This window comes from Erpetoichthys calabaricus, chromosome 6 (assembly GCF_900747795.2).
Source record: "Erpetoichthys calabaricus chromosome 6, fErpCal1.3, whole genome shotgun sequence".
Lineage (NCBI taxonomy): Eukaryota > Metazoa > Chordata > Cladistia > Polypteriformes > Polypteridae > Erpetoichthys > Erpetoichthys calabaricus.
The window spans coordinates 80583618-80606218 of record NC_041399.2 but is presented as its reverse complement, the minus strand read 5'-3'; the positions used below and the strand labels follow the sequence as shown (position 1 = coordinate 80606218).

The 22601-nt window shown below is 39.7% G+C and overlaps 1 protein-coding gene across 1 annotated transcript in view; it reads left to right on the top strand.

The window, feature by feature from the left end:
- smchd1 (structural maintenance of chromosomes flexible hinge domain containing 1) overlaps nucleotides 1–22601 on the top strand; it is a 509382-nt gene that overhangs the window by 420923 nt on the left and 65858 nt on the right. Inside the window, 1 exon segment of the mRNA XM_051928888.1 lies at nucleotides 11269–11398. Coding sequence (XP_051784848.1) covers nucleotides 11269–11398 — 130 coding nt within the window.

Sequence of the window (22601 nt, the reverse complement as noted above, 5' to 3'; positions counted from 1 at the left end):
GTTTGTTTCCTGCCTTGTGCCCGGTGTTGGCAGGGATTGGCTCCTGTATTTAGGATATAGCGGGTTGGATAATGGATGGATGGACATTTGTATGCATTGCCCCATTTGCCCGTTTTCGTTTTTTTTTCTTTCTTCAGTAATATTTCAGCAAACCCGGAGCTTGTCAGTTCAAATCCTGGTACTGACACCACTGTGTGACCCTGAGGAAGTCACTTCACCTGCCTGTGCTGCAAAAAACAAAAGTAATGTAACAAATTGTACCTCAGATATTGCAAGTTGCTGGAATAAAGGCATAAGTCAAATAGATAAATATGTATTATACACATAGGAACTATTCATTTTTTTTTAGTTAAGTCATCTGCAGCAAACCTTTATAAATGAGGGTTTCTCCTTTTTAGATAGTGCAAACTGTTTCTTCTTTATTGAGGTTTTCTCTTGGAGAGCTTTTTTCATTTCATTGAAAATTAAAGCAGCAGCTGCCAAAATATGTAGCTTTCTTATTAATTTTTCAACATCGTGTAAAATAACTTTATAAAGTAACATAAAAGGTTTGAATACTGGTTATCCTTTTACACTAAAATATTACTAAAGAGATACAAAAAAAGTAAAATGCATATGTTGTTTTTCTTTAAGGAGATTAAATATTACTGAAGAAAGAAAAAAGAAACTAAAACAGCCAAATGGGGCTATGCATACGAACTTAAAAGGTTTAAATAAAACAGAAATATATACCTTTATTTTTACTTCCTTAACTTGTAGAGGGTGTATCCTGTAGCAAAGCCCTAATTTTTTTCGTGAAAGCCCGTTTCAATCAATAAGTCTTAAAAAGAGGTGTAAAGATATTGACAATAAGCTACGCAAACCCACCAAGACATGCAATCGCTTAAATCAAGGTGCGAGTCGAAAAACACCATCCCATACTATTAGTTAACGATTAACACATTTCTATATGTATTGTAAACATACAATACAACTGATAATATGTTGCGCTTATTTATCTGGTGTACCGACATTTTTGCGAGTTTAACGGCTGAAATCTAACGTGGTTTGTGCCCTTCAGAATGAAAACAGTTTGCATTTACCTTTTTAATAAAAGGCGAGCTTTTAAGCCTGAGAAATCACCCCATAAATGCACACATTTAATTGCACATGTGTTAATATGTATGCTTACGCAGTATTAAAAGATATTTAACGTCATTTACCTTTGTTCCCGCGTTTGATAAAAGGCGAGCTTTTAAGCCTGAGAAATCACCCCATAAATGCACACGTTTAATTGCACGTGTTAATATGTATGCTTACACAGTATTAAAAGACACTCAACAATTAACGTCATTTACCTTCGTTTCCGCGTTTGACTCGTGCTGTAAATCTCTTCCTTGTTTTCAGTTCACGTGATTACGTAAGAGGCGTGATGACGCAATACGTGACTCCGCCTCCTCCATTAGAGTATATGGACAAAAAAGAGGTTCCAGTTATGACCGTTACACGTAGAATTTCGAAATGAAACCTGCCTAACTTTTGTAAGTAAGCTGTAAGGAATGAGCCTGCCAAATTTCAGCCTTCTACCTACACAGGAAGGTGGAGAATTAGTGATGAGTGAGTGAGTCAGTCAGTGAGGACTTTGCCTTTTATTATTATAGACTAGCAAAATACCCGCGCTTCGCAGCGGAGAAGTAGTGTGTTAAAGAGGTTATGAAAAAAAAAGGAAACATTTTAAAAATAACGTAACATGATTGTCAATGTAATTGTGTTGTCATTGTTATAACTGTTGCGGTCTTTTATATATATATATATATATATATATATATATATATATATATATATATATATATATATATTATATATATAATATACACACACACATAAACATTTATATACATATACATATATATACATATCTACATATACACATCTACATTATATATACACACATACATAAACACACACATAAGACTTACTGACTGAAACGGGCTTTCATTGACAATCATGTTACGTTATTTTTAAAATGTTTCCTTTTTTTTTCATAACCTTTTTAACACACTACTTCTCCGCTGCGAAGCGCGGGTATTTTGCTAGTATATATATATATATATATATATATATATATATATATATACATATACACACATACATGCAGTTTTAATAACACAGAAATCAATATAAACATTAACATCATTATCATATGAGAATATGAAGTAATATATAAGAAGCACTTTTCATATAAATATAAATTATTAAACAGTAAAATCTTCTTCTGTAATTTGCTACCGTGGCAATTTGTGTGTCTGTCCAGGATTTAAAATGACCTGTAGCTCGCAAACCGTTTCACCTATACACTTGAAATGTGGTACACATATAGTACGTCACGTGTACTATCCGCTTTATGGGTGATGATTGTTTTAGTCTTTTTATCTTTATTTTATTTTATTGTAGAATCAACTCCTATCTGCGCACAGCAGGGCAGCCGTGGGCGGATGCGTATGGTGTATTCACTCCATGTTATCGTGCATTGCGCTGTCAGTGGTATTTTGATAAAAGAATTTGAACAACATATAAGAAGCGTATAAATTATTAAACAGTAAAACATTAACATTTAAGAAGTAAAGTTACATAAAGTACTACTGCAGTGCCTTCGGGTATACCTCATTTTTTGTTTGCCCATTACATGCTTAAATGTATACATTTTTTTGGTGCACCTACCCGAGAACACGCGACATATAACCGAGCGTGGGAGAAGCATGCATTTTAAACACGCGTTGAGTTGATCTGCTGGTCTCCCTCGTGGAATAACTGGTAATGTTTGACTAAAATCTACAGCGAGTAAAACGACATTACCTCCTATTTTTTTTTTTACGATCTCTGAGATCTTGCTTTTTTCGGTTCAAGGCTTCATAAGCTCTTTTATGTTGTATGGTGTACTTATCCCAAACCATCATCTTTGAATGTTGCAAGACTTTCGCCTTGTATGTAGATCGGGGTAATTACATTCATTGCATTCCTAGTCTGAATCACAATGTGATTGTATGGGTGGTTACCTGGCACTGTAGGGTTGCCACCCGTCCTTTAAAATACGGAATGGTGCCGCGTTTGAGAATGAAATTGCGTGTCCCGTTTTGAATCAATACTGGACGGGATTTATCCCGTATTTTTTTTATAATTTTTTTTTTAAAGCAGCGTCTCATGCAAATCATCCCACACGCATTTTATGAAGATGCCTCCTTTCCTACTTTTGATTGGGTAATACTTGATGTCATCGTTACTTTGATTGGTGTTTTTAACTGTCCAGTGAGGAGGGCGTGTCTTTTAAGTACAGTCTGCAAAGTGTTGGCACTGAGATGTGGCGTCAGCGCCATAGCTGAAGCCCCTAACGTTGCGGTCAGCAAGTCGGCTAACATCCGCCATGTGCTGTCTTTCAGTTGCGAGAAGCAGATCATAGAATGGTTGAAACTGTTGCCCCTAACGTTGCGCCACGGCGTGTGGATCGTTTATACCTCATGTCTTCTCATTAAAGTTTTATCTCGCGAATATGTTATTGCAATCCGCAGCGGGAGCGTTTCTATAAACTTAATTTAAACTTACGTTTTACACCGTGCTTTGTTTCCCTTATGAACATGCTTGTATGCTTAAGTCGCTCCATTCTCAATTGTTTAATTAATTTTTTGCTGTTTGCGGCTGTTCCTCCATTTCCCCCTACTTCGTTCTTTTCTCTCGCGAATATGTTATTGCAATCCTTAACGGGAGCGTTTCAATAAACTGATTGAAAATAGTTTTGCATTTACCTTTTTAGTAAAAGGCGAGCTTTTAAGCCTGAGAAATCACCCCATAAATGCACACGTTTAATTGCACATGTGTTAATATGTATGGTTACACAGTATTAAAAGACAGTGAACAACGTCAGTTACCTTTGTTCCCGCGTTTGATAAAAGGTGAGCTTTTAAGCCTGAGAAATCACCCCGTAAATGCACACGTTTAATTGCACATGTGTTAATATGTATGCTTACACAGTATTAAAAGACAGTCAAAAATTAACGTCATTTACCTTCGTTCCCGCGTGTGACTCGTGCTGTAAATCTCTTCCTTGTTTTTAGTTCACGTGATTACGTAGGAGGCGTGATGACGCGATACGTGACTCCGCCTCCTCCATTACAGTGTATGGACAAAAAATATGTTCCAGTTATGACCATTACGCTTTGAATTTCGAAATGAAACCTGCGTAACTTTTGTAAGTAAGCTGTAAGGAATGAGCCTGCCAAATTTCAGCCTTCCACCTACACGGGAAGTTGGAGAATTAGTGATGAGTCAGTCAGTCAGTCAGTGAGTGAGTCAGTCAGTCAGTGAGGGCTTTGCCTTTTATTATTATAGATAATAACACTACTCAAAATGTTTATCTTGTGAGGCGGCAAGGCTTGAACCCGCGACCTCTTGATTATGAGTCAGCGGTTCTTACCACTGTACTGCCAGAGACATCATGACAATGAAGTACATTAACCCAATTATAAAAGCGCACTTCTTCTGTTATATTTGTACCTTTTGTGAAAGTGCTTATTTGATATTTGGACTTCAGTCTTCACGCATTATACACTTCATGTCAAAGTTTTGTCGTTTGTACTATAACATGAAAAAAGTTTGTCTTTTAGGTATGTATTCAATATTTCTTGCATTTCCTGTCATCCTACACTTACATAGATGTTTGTAGACACGGAACACACATGAAGTGCATGTATTCCAAATAACGATACAGTGGGGCAAAAAAGTATTTAGTCAGCCACCAATTGTGCAAGTTCTCCCACTTAAAAAGATGAGAGAGGCCTGATTTTCATCATAGGTATACCTCAACTATGAGAGACAAAATGAGAAAAAAATCCAGAAAATCACATTGTCTGATTTTAAAGAATTTATTTGCAAATTATGGTGGAAAATAAGTATTTGGTCACCTACAAACAAGCAAGATTTCTGGCTCTCACAGACCTGTAACTTCTTCTGTAAGAGGCTCCTCTGTCCTCCACTCGTTACCTGTATTAATGGCACCTGTTTGAACTCGTTATAAATATAAAAGACACCTGTCCACAACCTCAAACAGTCACACTCCTAACTCCACTATGGCCAAGACCAAAGAGCTGTCAAAGGACACCAGAAACAAAATTGTAGACCTGCACCAGGCTGGGAAGACTGAATCTGCAATAGGTAAGCAGCTTGGTGTGAAGAAATCAACTGTGGGAGCAATTATTAGAAAATGGAAGACATACAAGACCACTGATAATCTCCCTCGATCTGGGGCTCCACGCAAGATCTCACCCCGTGGGGTCAAAATGATCACAAGAACGGTGAGGAAAAATCCCAGAACCACACGGGGGGGACCTAGTGAATGACCTGCAGAGAGCTGGAACCAAAGTAACAAAGGCTACCCTCAGTAACACACTACGCTGCCAGGAACTCAAATCCTGCAGTGCCAGATGTGTCCCCCTGCTTAAGCCAGGCCCGTCTGACGTTTGCTAGAGAGCATTTGGACGATCCAGAAGAGGATTGGGAGAATGTCATATGGTCAGATGAAACCAAAATAGAACTTTTTGGTAAAAACTCTACTCGTCGTGTTTGGAGGAGAAAGAATGCTGAGTTGCATCCAAAGAACACCATACCTACTGTAAAGCATGGGAGTGGAAACATCATGCTTTGGGGCTGTTTTTCTGCAAAAGGACCAGGACGACTGATCCGTGTAAAGGAAGGAAAGAATGAATGGGGCCATGTATGGTCAGATTTTGAGTGAAAACCTCCTTCCATCAGCAAGGGCATTGAAGATGAAACATGGCTGGGTCTTTCAGCATGACAATGATCCCAAACACACCGCCCGGGTAATGAAGGAGTGGCTTCGTAAGAAGCATTTCAAGGTCCTGGAGTGGCCTAGCCAGTCTCCAGATCTCAACCCCATAGAAAATTTTTGGAGGGAGTTGAAAGTCCGTGTTGCCCAGCGACAGCCCCAAAACATCACTGCTCTAGAGGAGATCTGCATGGAGGAATGGGCCAAAATACCAGCAACAGTGTGTGAAAACCTTGTGAAGACTTACAGAAAACGTTTGACCTCTGTCATTGCCAACAAAGGGTATGAATATTGTTATTGACCAAATACTTTTTTTCCACCATAATTTGCAAATAAATTCTTCAAAAATCAGACAATGTGATTTTCTGGATTTTTTTTCTCATTTTGTCTCACATAGTTGAGGTATACCTATGATGAAAATTACAATCCTCTCTCATCTTTTTAAGTGGGAGAACTTGCACAAATGGTGGCTGACTAAATACTTTTTTGCCCCACTGTATATTATTTAGCCTATGCAGTTCTAGGTACTGCCTCACTCCCTGATAAACAAAGCTTGAGCTGGGAGAGCGATTTTTGCCGTTTCTGCAGTGGTGCAAGGATAGGATAGTAGGCTGCTTGCCCTTATCGACACATTTACAAAACAATAGACGCTGACGGATTTAAGGTGGGCTGGGTTTATGAGTTTTTTCGTAGGCATTGGTAATTCTAGTGTTAAACAGTGCTTACGCAAAGCCAAAATCAGATACAGCCTCGTATATACAGCTAAATTGAGAGTGGATATTCAAGGCAAGTTCTACATTTTTAGTTCTCCGGCTGAAGCAGAAAACAATCAAAGAAAATTAATCCTGACACTTTTTGATAAGATTATGAGTCGCATCGTGACCTAGCAAGGCAAAGAATATTTTACCTGGAATTTGGTCCATCTGCAATGAGACTTTTGCAGTAATTATACATTCTGTTCTCTTCTCTGCAACTTTTACGTTTTAATTACAATTCTAATTATAACTCTCACACAATGGGATTGTGTAACGTTGTACCCTTGGTTTATTGTATTAGGACTGTACTATCATATTTTATGTGCTTTTCCATGGGTACTGTTTAACATCATCCCCTGGGTTTATTCTTTAGGGACCGTTTAAGATTATATTCCAGGTTTATAGTATTTGGACTGTATTGCCAATAGATACTGTATCTCTACTTTAATCTTTCTACACAGCAGCTAGGGGGCTTCTTTTGTTTTGGGAATGCTCTGTCTCTAGGCATGTCAGAAAACTGGGACCTAGTGAAGTGTGGTCTAGTCTCACTTAGGGAGGCAAAAAAAATATGTGCAGGAGGTAAAGAACAAGCTATGTCTATTTGGTCCTTTTTATCCCCACAATTGTAAGGGCCAAAACAACAATAAGCTTCATAGCCATAACTCCTGGCAAAATTGGAAATTAAGGTTAAAGATATTTTATGTAATGTACTATCTTAATTTAAGTCTATACAATATCAACAAAAGTTCAGAAGCAGTGTGTCTCTGACCAAAGAGTGATCTTTTGAGCTGGAATGTCAAAGATCTCAACGACAAAGAGGAAGAAAGTATTCTCTCACATAACAGGCCTAAATGCCAAGATTGTATTTTTACAATAGACTCACTTATTAAGCAAGGATTGGTTTCAGTTGCAGAGATTGGACTTTCCAAATATTCCTCCCTAGCTATACAAAGAAAACTAGAGATGCTTATACATACTGTAGAAAGATTTCATTTGTAGTATCAGATGTAATATCTGACCCTGTAGGGCGATATGTGATCATGATGAGTAATCGATTTACTTGTAAAGTACATTTTGATAAATATCTACACACCCAATGTGAATAATAGAGATTTCATACAGAACGTATTTGCATCTATTTGTAATGTGAACACTCATAAATTTATAATGGCTGGAAACTTTGTGTTTTAAATCCAATCCTGTATAGGTCTTCAGCTACAGGGGTGATAACATCTAATACTACAAAAAGAATTACACAGTTAGTAATTAATCCTAACTTACCAGACCCGCAGAGATTTCTAAATCTGAACGGGAGAGCATATATTCCTCCTTCTTACCAGTACGTCTTTGTTACTCAAGAATTTAATTATTTTTTTTAATATAGATATGTTTTTTTTACCCAAGATCAAATCTTGCAAGTATGGCACAATCATTATCTCTGAACATGGAGCACAAATCACTACACCCCACATACTCATCTAGCAACTGGCATCTTGACCCCCTATTTTTAGCTGGGGAGAACTGTACAGAATTTATATCCAGGCAAAATGATTATTTCTTAGAGACAAATGCATCCTCAAAGGTCTCTGCAGGAATACTCTGGGAAACTCTGAAAACTTTTTTAAGTCAGATTATTTCATATCTCTCCCACAAAAATAAATAGGAAACCAAGAAGGTGAAATTACTGAATAATACTGTTAAAATACTCTCCAAAGTTCTAGCTAGAAGGATTGAGAAAGTGCTTCCTTTCGGTAATGTCACAAGACCGAACCAGATATTTTAAAGGCAGACATTTAGTAGCTTCCAATCTTCAATGCCTCTTTAATGCAGTATATTCACCCATAATGTCTAACACACCAGATATCTTATTAGTTTTGGGTGCAGAAAAAGCATTCAATATGGTTGAAAGGGACTACGTATTCACTACATTGCACAAATTTGGGTTTGGCCCAAACATATGTGCATTGGTCAAACTATTACATGCCAGTCCAGAAGCTTCAGTTTGTATTAACAACATTATTTCAGACTAATTCAAACTAGAACATGGTACTAGACAAGGATGCCCTCTGTCACCACTGTTATTTGCAATCGCCATTGAACAATTCATTGGCTGTTCACTTTCAAAATGCATCTGAGATAAATGGGATTATCAGAGAAGGACTTGAACAGAAAATATATCAAATATAAGGCCAACAAAATTATGTGCCTGAAGTCCTGACAGCACTAGCAGAATCACAAAAGATATCTGGAGTCAAAATTAATTTGAATAAACGTTTGCTTTTTCCAGTGAACTCTCTAGCACTTAACATTACAATTGGACACCTTCCCTTTTATCATCGTAGATCAGTTTAAATACCTAGGGGTAAACATCACAAGTAAATATAAAGCTTTTTTTCAACAAAATTTTGCAGTCTGCATGAAAACATAAACAAGATGTGCATAGATGGGTTTACTCTCCAGTTTAGCAGGGAGAATTAACACTGTTAAGATGAATTCCTTCCTAAGCTGCTTTTTCTCTTTCAAAGCATTCTCATATACATTAACAAATAATTTTTTAAGAAATTATACTCAATCATAAACTCATTTACTTGAAATTCAAAACATTCATCCATCCAATGGGCCACCCTACAATGACCTAAAGCAGAAGGTGGCATGGCTCTACCTAACTTTCAATTGATGTTGACACAAATAGATGAACACGCACAAGCTTGGTCCACAATAGAAATAAAATCATGCAGTACTTCTTTATATTTACTAGTGTACAAAGAATGGAATATAAAGTACCGTCAATATACTAACAACCCAGTTGTCCTTCATTCATTCAGAGTATGGAACCGATGTAGGAAGCACTTTATAATAGAGAACCTTTTATCTTTGGCACCTCTACACAATAACCACCTTTTTCTGCCCTCTCAAACTTACACAGTTTTTGACGTTTTTAAAACGTATGGGATTAAATCATTTAGAGATTTGTATATAGATGTCTTTGCATCCTACAAACAATTACACTCCAAATTTAGCTTCCCATCAACACAGTTTTTCCACTATTTCCAAATTCAAAACATTGCTAAACAAAATCTGCCCAATGTTCCTCACCTCCCACCTCTTTCTATTCCAGAAGAAATATTGATCAGTCATGAAGAATTCGGCAGCATTTCTATAATATATAAAAACATTTTAAAATCCCTTTGTTTCAAAGATCCCAGAGTACAGTGGGGAAAGGAACTTTTATTCAGCATTTCAGAAAAGGAGTGGAAGGCAGCCATGCACAGAATTCACTCTAGTTCCATAAGCGCAAAGCTTTCAATCATTAAACTTAAAATCTTTTATCGAGCATATCTATCTCATTTAAGATTGTCCAAAATGTTTTCACTGCAAGATTGAATGTGCAAACATTGCAATCGAGCTCCAGCCTCACTGGGCCACATGTTTTGAGCGTGCACCAAATTAGCATAGTTCTGGATCCAAATCTTTAAGTGCCTGTCAGGGAGCCTTGGTGTCACAGTCACTCCTAATCCATTATCAGCTGTTTTTGGTGTACTCCCATTTGGGCTTAAAGTGCAGAAGGACAAACTAACTGTAATTACCATTACTTCACTACTAGCATGTAGACTTCCCTTGCTCAACTGGAAGAATCCTAGCCCACCTCTTTTAAGTCAGTGGGTAACTGATGTTGTATACTATTTGAAACTGGAAAAAATCAAATTCTCACTTAGAAGTTCTGTTCAAAACTTTTTAAAAAACAAATTATCTAATCAATAACATTTTAGAACAAGAATTTACAGTATATTGGAGAAAAGTATTCTCTTCCCTCTTTTCTACTCTTAATGATTTACTTTGGCTGTTGGCCTTCCTGTCTTTCTCTTGGGTGGGGTTTGAATTGAGTCTTGTTAACTTTGACTTGATTGTATGGAATGTTATTTTCTTTTAATAAAATAAAATAAAAACCTTCTCTCACTAACCTGCAGATAATTATTTTAATTCACAGTTCAGCTTCTAAATGTTCTCCACCCATTCCCCAGCTCTCCCTGATAGTATAATGTCATTACTTATCTCTCAGCTGAATTGTCATATGCCTGCATTAGCTTTTCTTAACATTCTGCTAACTACTTCTGTTAAAATACACAGAATTTAAAGCATTGTTAGTTTTCCCTTATGAGCTCTATAATATAGTTAGTCTTGTTCACACAGTTTCATCATTTAAAAACTTAATCTTATCCAAATAATCTTAAAAGAAAACACACATGTTAAATATTAAAGGTCTTATTTATTATACAAAAAACCTGCATTTTTATCACCCATTATACTTGTATACATCTTTAATTTGCACTGCCTTAGGATAAAAGGCAGATAATCCACAAAATATATGTTTGAATAAAAACAAATCTGTATTGTCTTCCAATGCATTATATAATCCAACTCTAGTCTATCGCAAAGCATTACTTTTGGGAGTACTATTGGTTTTCTATTGCAAGATATTTCTGTATGTTCTTCTCACTATTTAAAAAATGCTGATATATATTTGTAACATTATTTTCTTATTTTTATTTAATAATGAGTCCTCCTTTTAACTCGTATATATTCTGAAAAGCAGTAGTAACATTGCACATTTAATATTAGTATATACATAATTAAAGTTCTTTTGTATTATTAAAATATGTGACATGATCTGAAATCTAGTTTTCTGTGTACTTTCAGAGTCTTTTGGTTGCTGAAAATAGCCCTGGAAAAGACAGCAGTCAGTATGTACTTGTGTTTTATCCAGTCATTCCAGAGCTGGGAGAAAGTCAGTTGGAGCCATTTGAACTTCATTTCATGTTTTCGAATGGTAAGTTCTTATATTCAGAATTTTATTTAAAATAGTGATTTTAAGAGGTTTCTTTAATTATTTGTCTAGTTATATACAACCAGTAATGGCACACTGCATGATAACGTGCATAAATACACTTGACTTGAGCATTCATAGTTTTCATACACTTTCTCTGTATATTTAGCATTCATTTGCTCAGAGGTTGAATTGCTTGCTGCTTCTTGATTAGCTCTTCTTTTCTCCACCCTAGTGGCCTGCTCTTCTTTCGTTGGCATCTTTTTCACGTTAAAACTGATTAAGTCAGTGTTTGTGTTGCAATTACTTAGTATTTTTTCTTCAATCTGCCTCAAGAATTTAAAATATGAAGAGGTGGGGGAAGTGACGGTATAGGTAGTAGGGATGAGAACAGCGCCCGTATGCGTGTGCCGCATGGCTGCCCTGCTGGCCGCTGCCAAGAGTTGATGCTACAATAAAATAAAATAAAAAGAGGAATAACCTTGGAGGTTAATCATCACCCCGATAGTGGACGTCACGTAGCATATGTGTAACAAATTTCAGGTGAATAGTTCTAACGGTTTGCAAGCTAATGGTGATTTAAAATCCTGGATAGACAAATGGACAGCCACGGTAGCGTATTATATAAGATATTTAATATTAAACTTATAAATATAAACATGTGTCCACTAAACATTAGTGGGGATAGTATGGATTAAAATACTTTTTTTTCCATGTTCCCCTCTGGTACTGTGCCTTCCCCATGAATTGGAATATTTAAGCCAAAATCTCTATATACTCAAGCAATTTGGATTAATATGAAAAGATGAAAAATAAAAGTATATACCATAACCTTTTATAATTATATTTTATTCCATTCTTGCAAAAGAACCAAACAAAATTGCTGGCCATTGGCTGGTATGAACTGAGTCACAGGGTCAAGTTCAGAAGAGAAGGCAGACCAAGAGAGAGTTTACTGGGTCAATGTTAGTAGAGAAGGGAGGCCAAAGTCGCTCCTTTACACACAAGCATTTATTGTTAAGTACCTCTGGGGCTATAGCAGCTGTGTGCTGTCTGATGGTATCATGCTATAGGGTTAGATGTCTAAGATGTATGAGCAGTGGAATGCTGATATTTTGCCTTGTTCTGAAGCAAGCACCATGGAGCCTAGCCCTCACTGTCTTGTCGACACTGCAGGCTTTGTGCCTTCTAGTAGTTTCTGCAACAATGCATGTGCCAGTTCTGAAATGATATGGCAGATGAACAGTTCTAATGTGTTGATAATACTCTGGTGTTGTTACTAGAGGGCAACCAGATCTTGAATGGTCATCAGTCCTGCCACTCTACTGAAACCTTGCCTGCAGTCAAGAAACAGTTCACCAGCTTAACTACAGTGTCTGACAAAAAGCTGTCACAAGACATTCCTATCTGTATATTCAAAGCATTATGAAATAAATGTGAAAATAGACTAAATAGCCTTTATCATGCTGTGATGTAAACTTTGTATCATGGTGTCTTTAAAGATGACCAGCCTAGACATTATTACACCTGGCTCTTACTGGGAAAAAATATATTTAAAGAGTTTTTGTGTGTTTGGTTAGCTGCAGTACCTAACTGCACAAGTTGTACTGCTTCTCAGTAGGCTGAACCAGATTTACAATTTTTTGTGAAAATACATCACCTTGTCAGACTGTCCACAGTGCGTCCTTCGCTGCGCCATGCTGCCGGGGTGGGGTGCACCCATGTACATCGGCTCCCCACCCGACCCGTCTTGAAACATGGACCAAGGAGTCTAACACATGCATGAGTTGGAGGGCTTTGCTCGAAACTCTGTGGTGCAATGAAAGTGAATGGCAGGATCCTTGGCCCCCCGAAGCCTGGGCGCACTGCCAGCCTGTCTCGCCCGCACTGCCTGGGGAGGTGGAGCCAGAGCATATGTGATAGGACCCAAAAGGTGGTGGTCTATGCCTGAGCAGGGCAAAGCCAGAGGAAACTCTGGTGGAGGTCTCCTAGCGGTCCTAACGTGCAAATCGGTCATCCAACCTGGGTATAGGGGCGAAAGACTAATCAAACCATCTAGTAGCTGGTTCTCGCTGATGTTTCCCTCAGGATAGCTGGCACTCGTCGAACGCAGTTTTATCTGTTAAAGCGAATGATAAGAGGCCTTGGGGCCAAAACTTGGAATGCCAAGTGCCTAGTGGGCCACTTTTGGTAAACAGAACTGGCGCTGCGGGATGAACCAAACGCCAGATTAGGTCGCCCAATGCAGACACTCATCAGATCCTACAAAAAAATGTGTTCGTTGATACGGACAGCAGGACGGTGGCCATGGCAGTCGGAACCCGCTAAGGAGTGTGTAACAATTCATCTGCCGAATCAACCAGCCCTGAAAATGGATGGCGTTGGAGTGTCGGGCCCATACCCGGCCCTCACTGGATCTGGTGGCCGTGAGGGCTAAGCCACGATGAGTAGGAGAGCTGCCGCGGTGCTCGCTGAAGCCTAGGGCAAGGGGCCGGGCAGAGCCACCGCGGGTGCAGATCTTGGTGGTAATAGCAAATATTCAAACAAGTGCTTTGAAGGCCGAAGTGGAGCAGGGTTCCACGTGAACAGCAGATGAACATGTGGTTAATCGGTCCTAAGGCGAGCGCCTTTTCGATTTGTGGGGCGATGGCCTTTGTTGCCCTGTGCCTTTTGAAAGGGAGTCAGGTCCAGATCCCCAAATCCGGAGTGGTGGAGAGGGACACCCCCAGGGTTGAGGGCATCCAGTGCAGTGACGAAAACGATCCCGGAGAAGCTGGCAGGAGCCCCAGGGAGAATTCGCTGTTCTTGTTGAAGGGCAGCAGGGCCGCCCCGGAATGGGTTCATCCCAAGAGAGGGGCCTGTACCTCGGAAAGTGTCATATTTCTGCAGCATCCAGAGAAATCTTGTCGGCCCTTGAAAATCTGGAGGAGAGGGTGTAAATCTTGCGCCGGGCCGTACCCATATCTGCAACAGGTCTCCAAGGTGAATAGCCTGTGGCATGTTAGAACAATGTAGGTAAGGGAAGTCAGCAAGCCGGATCCGTAACTTTGGGATAAAGATTGGCTGTAAGAACTGGGTCAGTCGGGCTGAGGTGCAAAGCGGGGCTGGGCGTAAGCCACGACTGGACGAAGCACCAGGGGTGTCCCAAGGCAGTAAATCTGGATGTGTGCCGGGCCCTTTCTGTGGATTGCCCTAGCTGTCTTGCATGTTGGCCTGTGTCTGACACCCTACCTTTCTCCCTGGTGGCGGCGGTAGGGACTTGGGCCCAGTGCGTGGCCTCAGCTGGCTCTTAGCAGTTGGCTTAGAACTGATGCGGACCAGGGGAATCCGATTGCTTAATTATAACAAAGCATTGTGAGGGCCATAGAGTGGTGATGATGCAATGTGATTTCTGCCCAGTGCTCTGAATGTCAAAGTGAAGAAATTCAATGAAGCGCGGGTAAACGCCGGGAGTAACTATGACTCTCTTAACTAGCGAAATGCCTGTAGTGTGCAAAACAACAATAAGGTCCATAGCATGAACCCATCTTCTACCTTACTTATAAAAACCTATAACAATTACAAGATAGGGCCAGGAATTAGTACCATAACATGAAACTTTGGGCCTCCCTGGCCGAGTACTGAATTGAGCCTCCCTGGCTGCATTCCAAATGGAATCTTGTGATGATTACATCCCTTGAACCATACCAAGCCGACTATGCTGTTGTTGGCCGTAAGGAGTGTATGCTACACATTACTTAGATGACATGAGGACCTGAGGGGCACGGTTGACGAGCAACATAAAAAAAACTGAATAGTCCTGCCTTGGGCTCTTAACTAGCCAAATACCTCGTCATCTAATTAGTGACACACATGAATAGATGAACGAGATTCCCACTGTCCCTACCTACTATTTAGCAAAACCACAGCCAAGGGAAAGGGCTTGGCAGAATCAGTGGGCAAAGAAGACCCTTTTGAGCTTGACTCTAGTCTGGCACTGTGAAGAGACATGAGAGGTGTAGAATAAGTGGGAGGCCCCCAAGCTTGCCTGGGGCACCCCCAGTGTAATACCGCTACTCTTACCATTTTTCACACACCCGGTGAGGTGGGATGAGGATTCTCTTCTGGCATCAAGCACCTGACAACACCCTTGGGCGATACCCTCTCCGGGGACAGTGGCAGGTGGGGAGTTTGAGTGGTACAGTACACCTGTCAAAACGTAACAGAGGTGTCCTGAGGCGAGCTCAGGGAGGCCAGAAATCTCCTGTGGAGCAGAAGGGTGCGGAGCTCGTTTGATCTTGATTTTCAGCATGAGTACAGACTGTGAAAGCGGGGCCTCACGATCCTTCTAGCTTTTTGGATTTCAAGCAGGAAGTGTCAGAAAAATTATTATAGGGATGAATGGCTTCTGCCGGCCAAGCATTCATAACAACGACACTGTTGATCCTTCGATGTCAGCTCTTCCTATCATTGTGAAGCAGAATTCACCAAGCGTTGGATTGTTCACTCACTAACAGGGAACGTGAGCTGGGTTTAGACTGTTGAGACAGGTTAGTTTTACCCTAATGATGATGGTGTTGTCACAATAGCAATCCTGCTCAGTATGAGAGGAACCGCAGGTTCAGACATTTGATGTGTGTGATTTGTTGAGGAGCCAATGGTGCGAAGCTACCATTTACAAGATTATGACTGAACGCATCTAAGTCAGAACCCCTCCTAAATGTGACGATACCCTAGCACTGTGGAGCCTGGGTGAGCCAGGAATAGCCAGAGGCCACCGTCCCCCTGTAGGGGGGTGGACTGGCGCAGAGGGCCGTTCGAGACGGGGTCGGGGAATGGCCCGGATGAGTAGCCGCTCCCTCTTCCTCTTCTGCACCGCACATTCGTGGGGAATTCTGTACTAAATCATTCATAAACGACCTGATTCTGAGTTGGGGTGTCATACGTAGCAGAGCAGCTCCCTTGCTGCAATCTGTTGAAAGTCAGCCCTTGAGCCAAGCTTTTGTCCCCTCCCCCACGTCACCTACATGCCCAGATGATGACCCAGGGACTTTGCACATGCAACTGGCCTGGCGGGTACATGACCAGATGTCTGTTTGCTTCTGGCCCAGGGCTGTGAAGTCCCTGAACTCTGATTTAAAGGCGGTGGTGGGCTTAATAGTCAAAAAGGCAGAGGGTCATGGTATGTGGCCCAGTGGAGTAGCAGAGGTCATGTAGCCAAGGATAGCAATGGGTCATGCCAGCTTGGAGGCAGAGTGTCGTGTAGCTGAGGCGAGCAAAGAGGAATGTAGTTTGCAACAGGGGCTGGAAAAAATTCTAAGTCCCCTCAGGTGCAGAGGGTCAAGCTGGCTCAGAGGCAGAAGGTCATGTAGCATGCGAGGCAGATGTAATGCTACTTTTGCCCACCTTTCCCGGTTACATGACACTCTTCCTGTGAGTTCATATTACCCTCTGCGAGGTCGGCAAAAAGTACAGTGGGTACGGAAAGTATTCAGACCCCCTTCAATTTTTCACTCTTTGTTATATTGCAGCCATTTGCTAAAATCATTTAAATTAATTTTTTTCCTCATTAATGTACACATAGCACCCCATATTGACAGACAAAAAAAAGAATTTTTGAAATTGTTGCAGATTTATTAAAAAAGAAAAACTGAAATATCACATGGTCCTAAGTATTCAGACCCTTTGCTGTGACACTCATATATTTAACTCAGGTGCTTTCCATTTCTTCTGATCATCCTTGAGATCACCTTCATTTGAGTCCAGCTGTGTTTGATTATACTGATTGGACTTGATTAGGAAAGCCACACACCTGTCTATATAAGACCTTACAGCTCACAATGCATGTCAGAGCAAATGAGAATCATGAGGTCAAAGGAACTGCCTGAAGAGCTCAGAGACAGAATTGTGGCAAGGCACAGATCTGGCCAAGGTTACAAAAAAAATTCTGCTGCACTTAAGGTTCCCAAGAGCACAGTGGCCTCCATAATCCTTAAATGGAAGACGTTTGGGACGACCAGAACCCTTCCTAGAGCTGGCCGTCCGGCCAAGCTGAGCTGCCGGGGGAGAAGAGCCTTGGTGAGAGAGGTAAAGAAGAACCCAAAGATCACTTTTGCTGAGCTCCAAAGATGCAGTCAGGAGATGGGAGAAAGTTGTAGAAAGTCAACCATCACTGCAGCCCTCCACCAGTCAGGGCTTTATGGCAGAGTGGCCTGTCGGAAGCCTCTCCTCAGTGCAAAACACATGACAGCCCGCATAAAGTTTGCTAAAAGACACCTGAAGGACTCTGAGATGGTGAGAAAGAAGATTCTCTGGTCTGATGAGACCAAGATAGAACGTTTTGGCCTTAATTCTAAGCGGTATGTGTGGAGACAACCAGGCACTGCTCATCACATGTCCAATACAGTCCCCACAGTGAAGCATGGCGGTGGCAGCATCATGCGTGGGGGTGTTTTTCAGCTGCAGGGGACAGGACGACTGGTTGCAATCGAGGGAAAGATGAATGCGGCCAAGTACAGGGATATCCTGGACAAAAACCTTCTCCAGAGTGCTAAGGACCTCAGACTGGGCTGAAGGTTTATCTTCCAACAAGACAATGACCCTAAGCACACAGCTAAAATAACGAAGGAGTGGCTTCACAACAACTCTGCGAATGTTCTTGAATGGCCCAGCCAGAGCCCTGACTTAAACCCAATTGAGCATCTCTGGAGAGACCTAAAAATGGCTGTCCACCAACGTTTACCATCCAACCTGACAGAACTGGAGAGGATCTGCAAGGAGGAATGGCAGAGGATCCCCAAATCCAGGTGTGAAAAACTTGTTGCATCTTTCCCAAGAAGACTCATGGCTGTATTAGCTCAAAAGGGTGCTTCTACTAAATACTGAGCAAAGGGTCTGAATACTTAGGACCATGTGATATTTCAGTTTTTCTTTTTTAATAAATCTGCAACAATTTCAAAAATTCTTTTTTTTGTCTGTCAATATGGGGTGCTGTATGTACATTAATGAGGAAAAAAATTAATTTAAATGATTTTAGCAAATGGCTGCAATATAACAAAGAGTGAAAAATTGAAGGGGGTCTGAATACTTTCCGTACCCACTGTAGGTTTACAGTTGTTCATATGGAAAAAGGAATGGAGGTTATTATTCCAGCGAACTCACAACTGTAAATCTACTTTTGCGCACCCCTGTATGTACTGTGTGTGTGTGTGTGTGTGTGTGTGTATATATATATATATATATATATATATATATATATAATACTAGCGAAATACCCGCACTTCGCAGCAGAGAAGTAGTGTGTTAAAGAGGTTATGTAAACATATATATATATACATAAACATATATACTTATATATACATATCTACATATACACATATCTACATATATATACATATATATACATATACACATCCACATATATATATATACATATATCAACATATATATACATATACACACCTACATACATACACACATACATATATATATATAAATATATCTATACACATACAGACACATATATATATATACATATACATATTTACATATCTACATATATACATATATATACATATCTACATACATACATATCTATCTATCTATCTATCTATCTATCTATCTATCTATCTATCTATCCATATATATATATATATATATATACAGTGGTGTGAAAAACTATTTGCCCCCTTCCTGATTTCTTATTCTTTTGCATGTTTGTCACACAAAATGTTTCTGATCATCAAACACATTTTAACCATTAGTCAAATATAACACAAAGTAAACACAAAATGCAGTTGTAAATGGTGGTTTTTATTATTTAGGGGGAGAAAAAAAAAATCCAAACCTACATGACCCTGTGTGAAAAAGTAATTGCCCCCTGAACCTAATAACTGGTTGGGCCACCCTTAGCAGCAATAACTGCAATCAAGCGTTTGCGATAACTTGCAATGAGTCTTTTACAGCGCTCTGGAGGAATTTTGGCCCACTCATCTTTGCAAAATTGTTGTAATTCAGCTTTATTTGAGGGTTTTCTAGCATGAACCGCCTTTTTAAGGTCATGCCATAGCATCTCAATTGGATTCAATTGGATTCAGGTCAGGACTTTGACTAGGCCACTCCAAAGTCTTCATTTTGTTTTTCTTCAGCCATTCAGAGGTGGATTTGCTGGTGTGTTTTGGGTCATTGTCCTGTTGCAGCACCCAAGATCGCTTCAGCTTGAGTTGACGAACAGATGGCCGGACATTCTCCTTCAGGATTTTTTTGGTAGACAGTAGAATTCTTGGTTCCATCTATCACAGCAAGCCTTCCAGGTCCTGAAGCAGCAAAACAACCCCAGACCATCACACTACCACCACCATATTTTACTGTTGGTATGATGTTCTTTTTCTGAAATGCTGTGTTCCTTTTACGCCAGATGTAACGGGACATTTGCTTTCCAAAAAGTTCAACTTTTGACTCATCAGTCCACAAGGTAATTTTCCCAAAAGTCTTGGCAATCATTGAGATGTTTCTTAGCAAAATTGAGACAAGCCCTAATGTTCTTTTTGCTTACAGTGGTTTGCGTCTTGGAAATCTGCCATGCAGGCCGTTTTTGCCCAGTCTCTTTCTTATGGTGGAGTCGTGAACACTGACCTAAATTGAGGCAAGTGAGGCCTGCAGTTCTTTAGACGTTGTCCTGGGGTCTTTTTGTGACCTCTCGGATGAGTCGTCTCTGCGCTCTTGGGTAATTTTGGTCGCCCGGCCACTCCTGGGAAGGTTCACCACTGTTCCATGTTTTTTGCCATTTGTGGATAATGGCTCTCACTGTGGTTCGCTGGAGTCCCAAAGCTTTAGAAATGGCTTTATAACCTTTACCAGACTGATAGATCTCAATTACTTCTCGTTCTCATTTGTTCCTGAATTTCTTTGGATCTTGGCATGATGTCTAGCTTTTGAGATGCTTTGGTCTACTTCTCTGTGTCAGGCAGCTCCTATTTAAGTGATTTCTTGATTGAAACAGGTGTGGCAGTAATCAGGCCTGGGGTGGCTACGGAAATTGAACTCAGGTGTGATACACCACAGTTAGGTTATTTTTAACAAGGGGGGCAATTACTTTTTCACACAGGGCCATGTAGGTTTGGATTTATTTTCTCCCTAAATAATAAAAAACCATCATTTAAAAACTGCATTTTGTGTTTACTTGTGTTATATTTGACTAATGGTTAAATGTGTTTGATGATCAGAAACATTTTGTGTGACAAACATGCAAAAGAATAAGAAATCAGGAAGGGGGCAAATAGTTTTTCACACCACTGTATATATATATATACATCCCCGTGCTTGGCAGCGGTGAAGTACTGCTTTTAAATTTTTATTGAGAAGAAAACCTTTTTAAATTGAGTGAAAATATACCAATAACAATTTGTTAAGGATCTGTTTTTTTGTGAAGCTGACTTCACACAGCCTCTCCGCTGTTTTTACGATTGTTCTGTTTGTATACCACGTTGTCAGTTCAGCACTCCGGTTGGAATATGACCAAGCCGTGCAAGCTTACTGTTAAGAATGCAACGTATAGTTGTACAGGAGAAAAGCAATCTTGCCTCAAATCAATGGCAACCTTTTGTAGGTCTATGAACTTAATTTAAACTTTAAGTTTACACGGTGCTCTGTTTCCATAGTACCTGCACTCATGAATATATCTGTATGCGTCAGTCGCTGAAATCCCCGCGCTTCGCACCAGCGAAGTACTGCTTTTAAATTTTTATAAAGAAGAAAAGAAAACCTTTTTAAATTGAAGGAAAATATACCAATAACAATTTGTTAAGGATCTGTTTTTTGTGAAGCTGAGTTCACACAGCCTCTCCGCTATTTTATAAACGAATGCCATATAAGGTCTTCCTTTTTCATTGCTTCGCCAACGGAAGTAGCCTTTTTATTTAATCCTGTTTTTACGATTGTTCTGTTTGTATACCACGTTGTCAGTTCAGCACAGCACTCCGGTTGGAATATGACCAAGCTGTGCAAGCTTACTGTTAAGAATGCAACGTATAGTTGTACAGGAGAAAAGCAATCTTGCCTCAAATCAATGGCAACCTTTTGTAGGTCTATGAACTTAATTTAAACTTTAGGTTTACACGGTGCTTTCTTTCCGAAGTACTTGCACTCATGAATATGTCTGTATGTGTCAGTCGCTCAAATCCACGCGCTTTGCACCGGGGAAGTACTGCTTTGAAATTTTTATTCAGAAGAAAAGAAAACCTTTTAAAATTGAGGGAAAATATACCAATAACAGTTTGTTAAGGATCTGGTTTTTTGTGAAGCTGCCTTCACTTGAGTGATCACTTGATTACACAGTATTAAAAGACACTCAACAATTACACAGTATTAAAAGACACTCAACAATTAACGTCATTTACCTTCGTTCCCGCGTTTGACTCGTGCTGTAAATCTCTTCCTTGTTTTCAGTTCACATGATTACGTAGGAGGCGTAATACGTGATGATGCGATACGTGACTCCGCCTCCTCCATTAGAGTATATGGACAAAAAACAGGTTCCAGTTATGACCATTACGCATAGAATTTCGAAATGAAACCTGCCTAACTTTTGTAAGTAAGCTGTAAGGAATGAGCCTGCCAAATTTCAGCCTTCTACCTACACGGGAAGTTGGAGAATTAGTGTTGAGTGAGTGAGTCAGTCAGTCAGTGAGTCAGTCAGTGAGGGGTTTGCCTTTTATTAGTATAGATATATATATATACACCCACACACAGACGCAGGGTGAGTCAAAATTATGTTAACATTTGGATGGCTAACAGTTTACAGTATTCACAAAACATACTTCATATGTGCAAGATGATTTACAGGAATGTCTCAACCTGTTCGCCATCATGTTCAACACATGTACCATATGTGGCACATAAATTGTCCAAAAAAATTGTATATAAGTATATACATGTGAATCACATCGGGATTAATAAAGTATCTATCTATCTATCTATCTATCTATCTATACATAGCAGTACCATTAGTGTTAACATAATTTTGACTCACCCTGTATATGTATTACATATATATATATAGTACTGTGCAAAAGTTTTAGGCAGGTGTCAAAAATGCTGTAAATAAATAATGCTTTCAGAAATATAAATAATGATTGTTTATTGTTATCAATTTACAAAATGCAAAGTGAGCGAACAAAAGAAAAATCTAAATCAAATCAATATTTGGTGTTACTACCTTTTGTCTTCA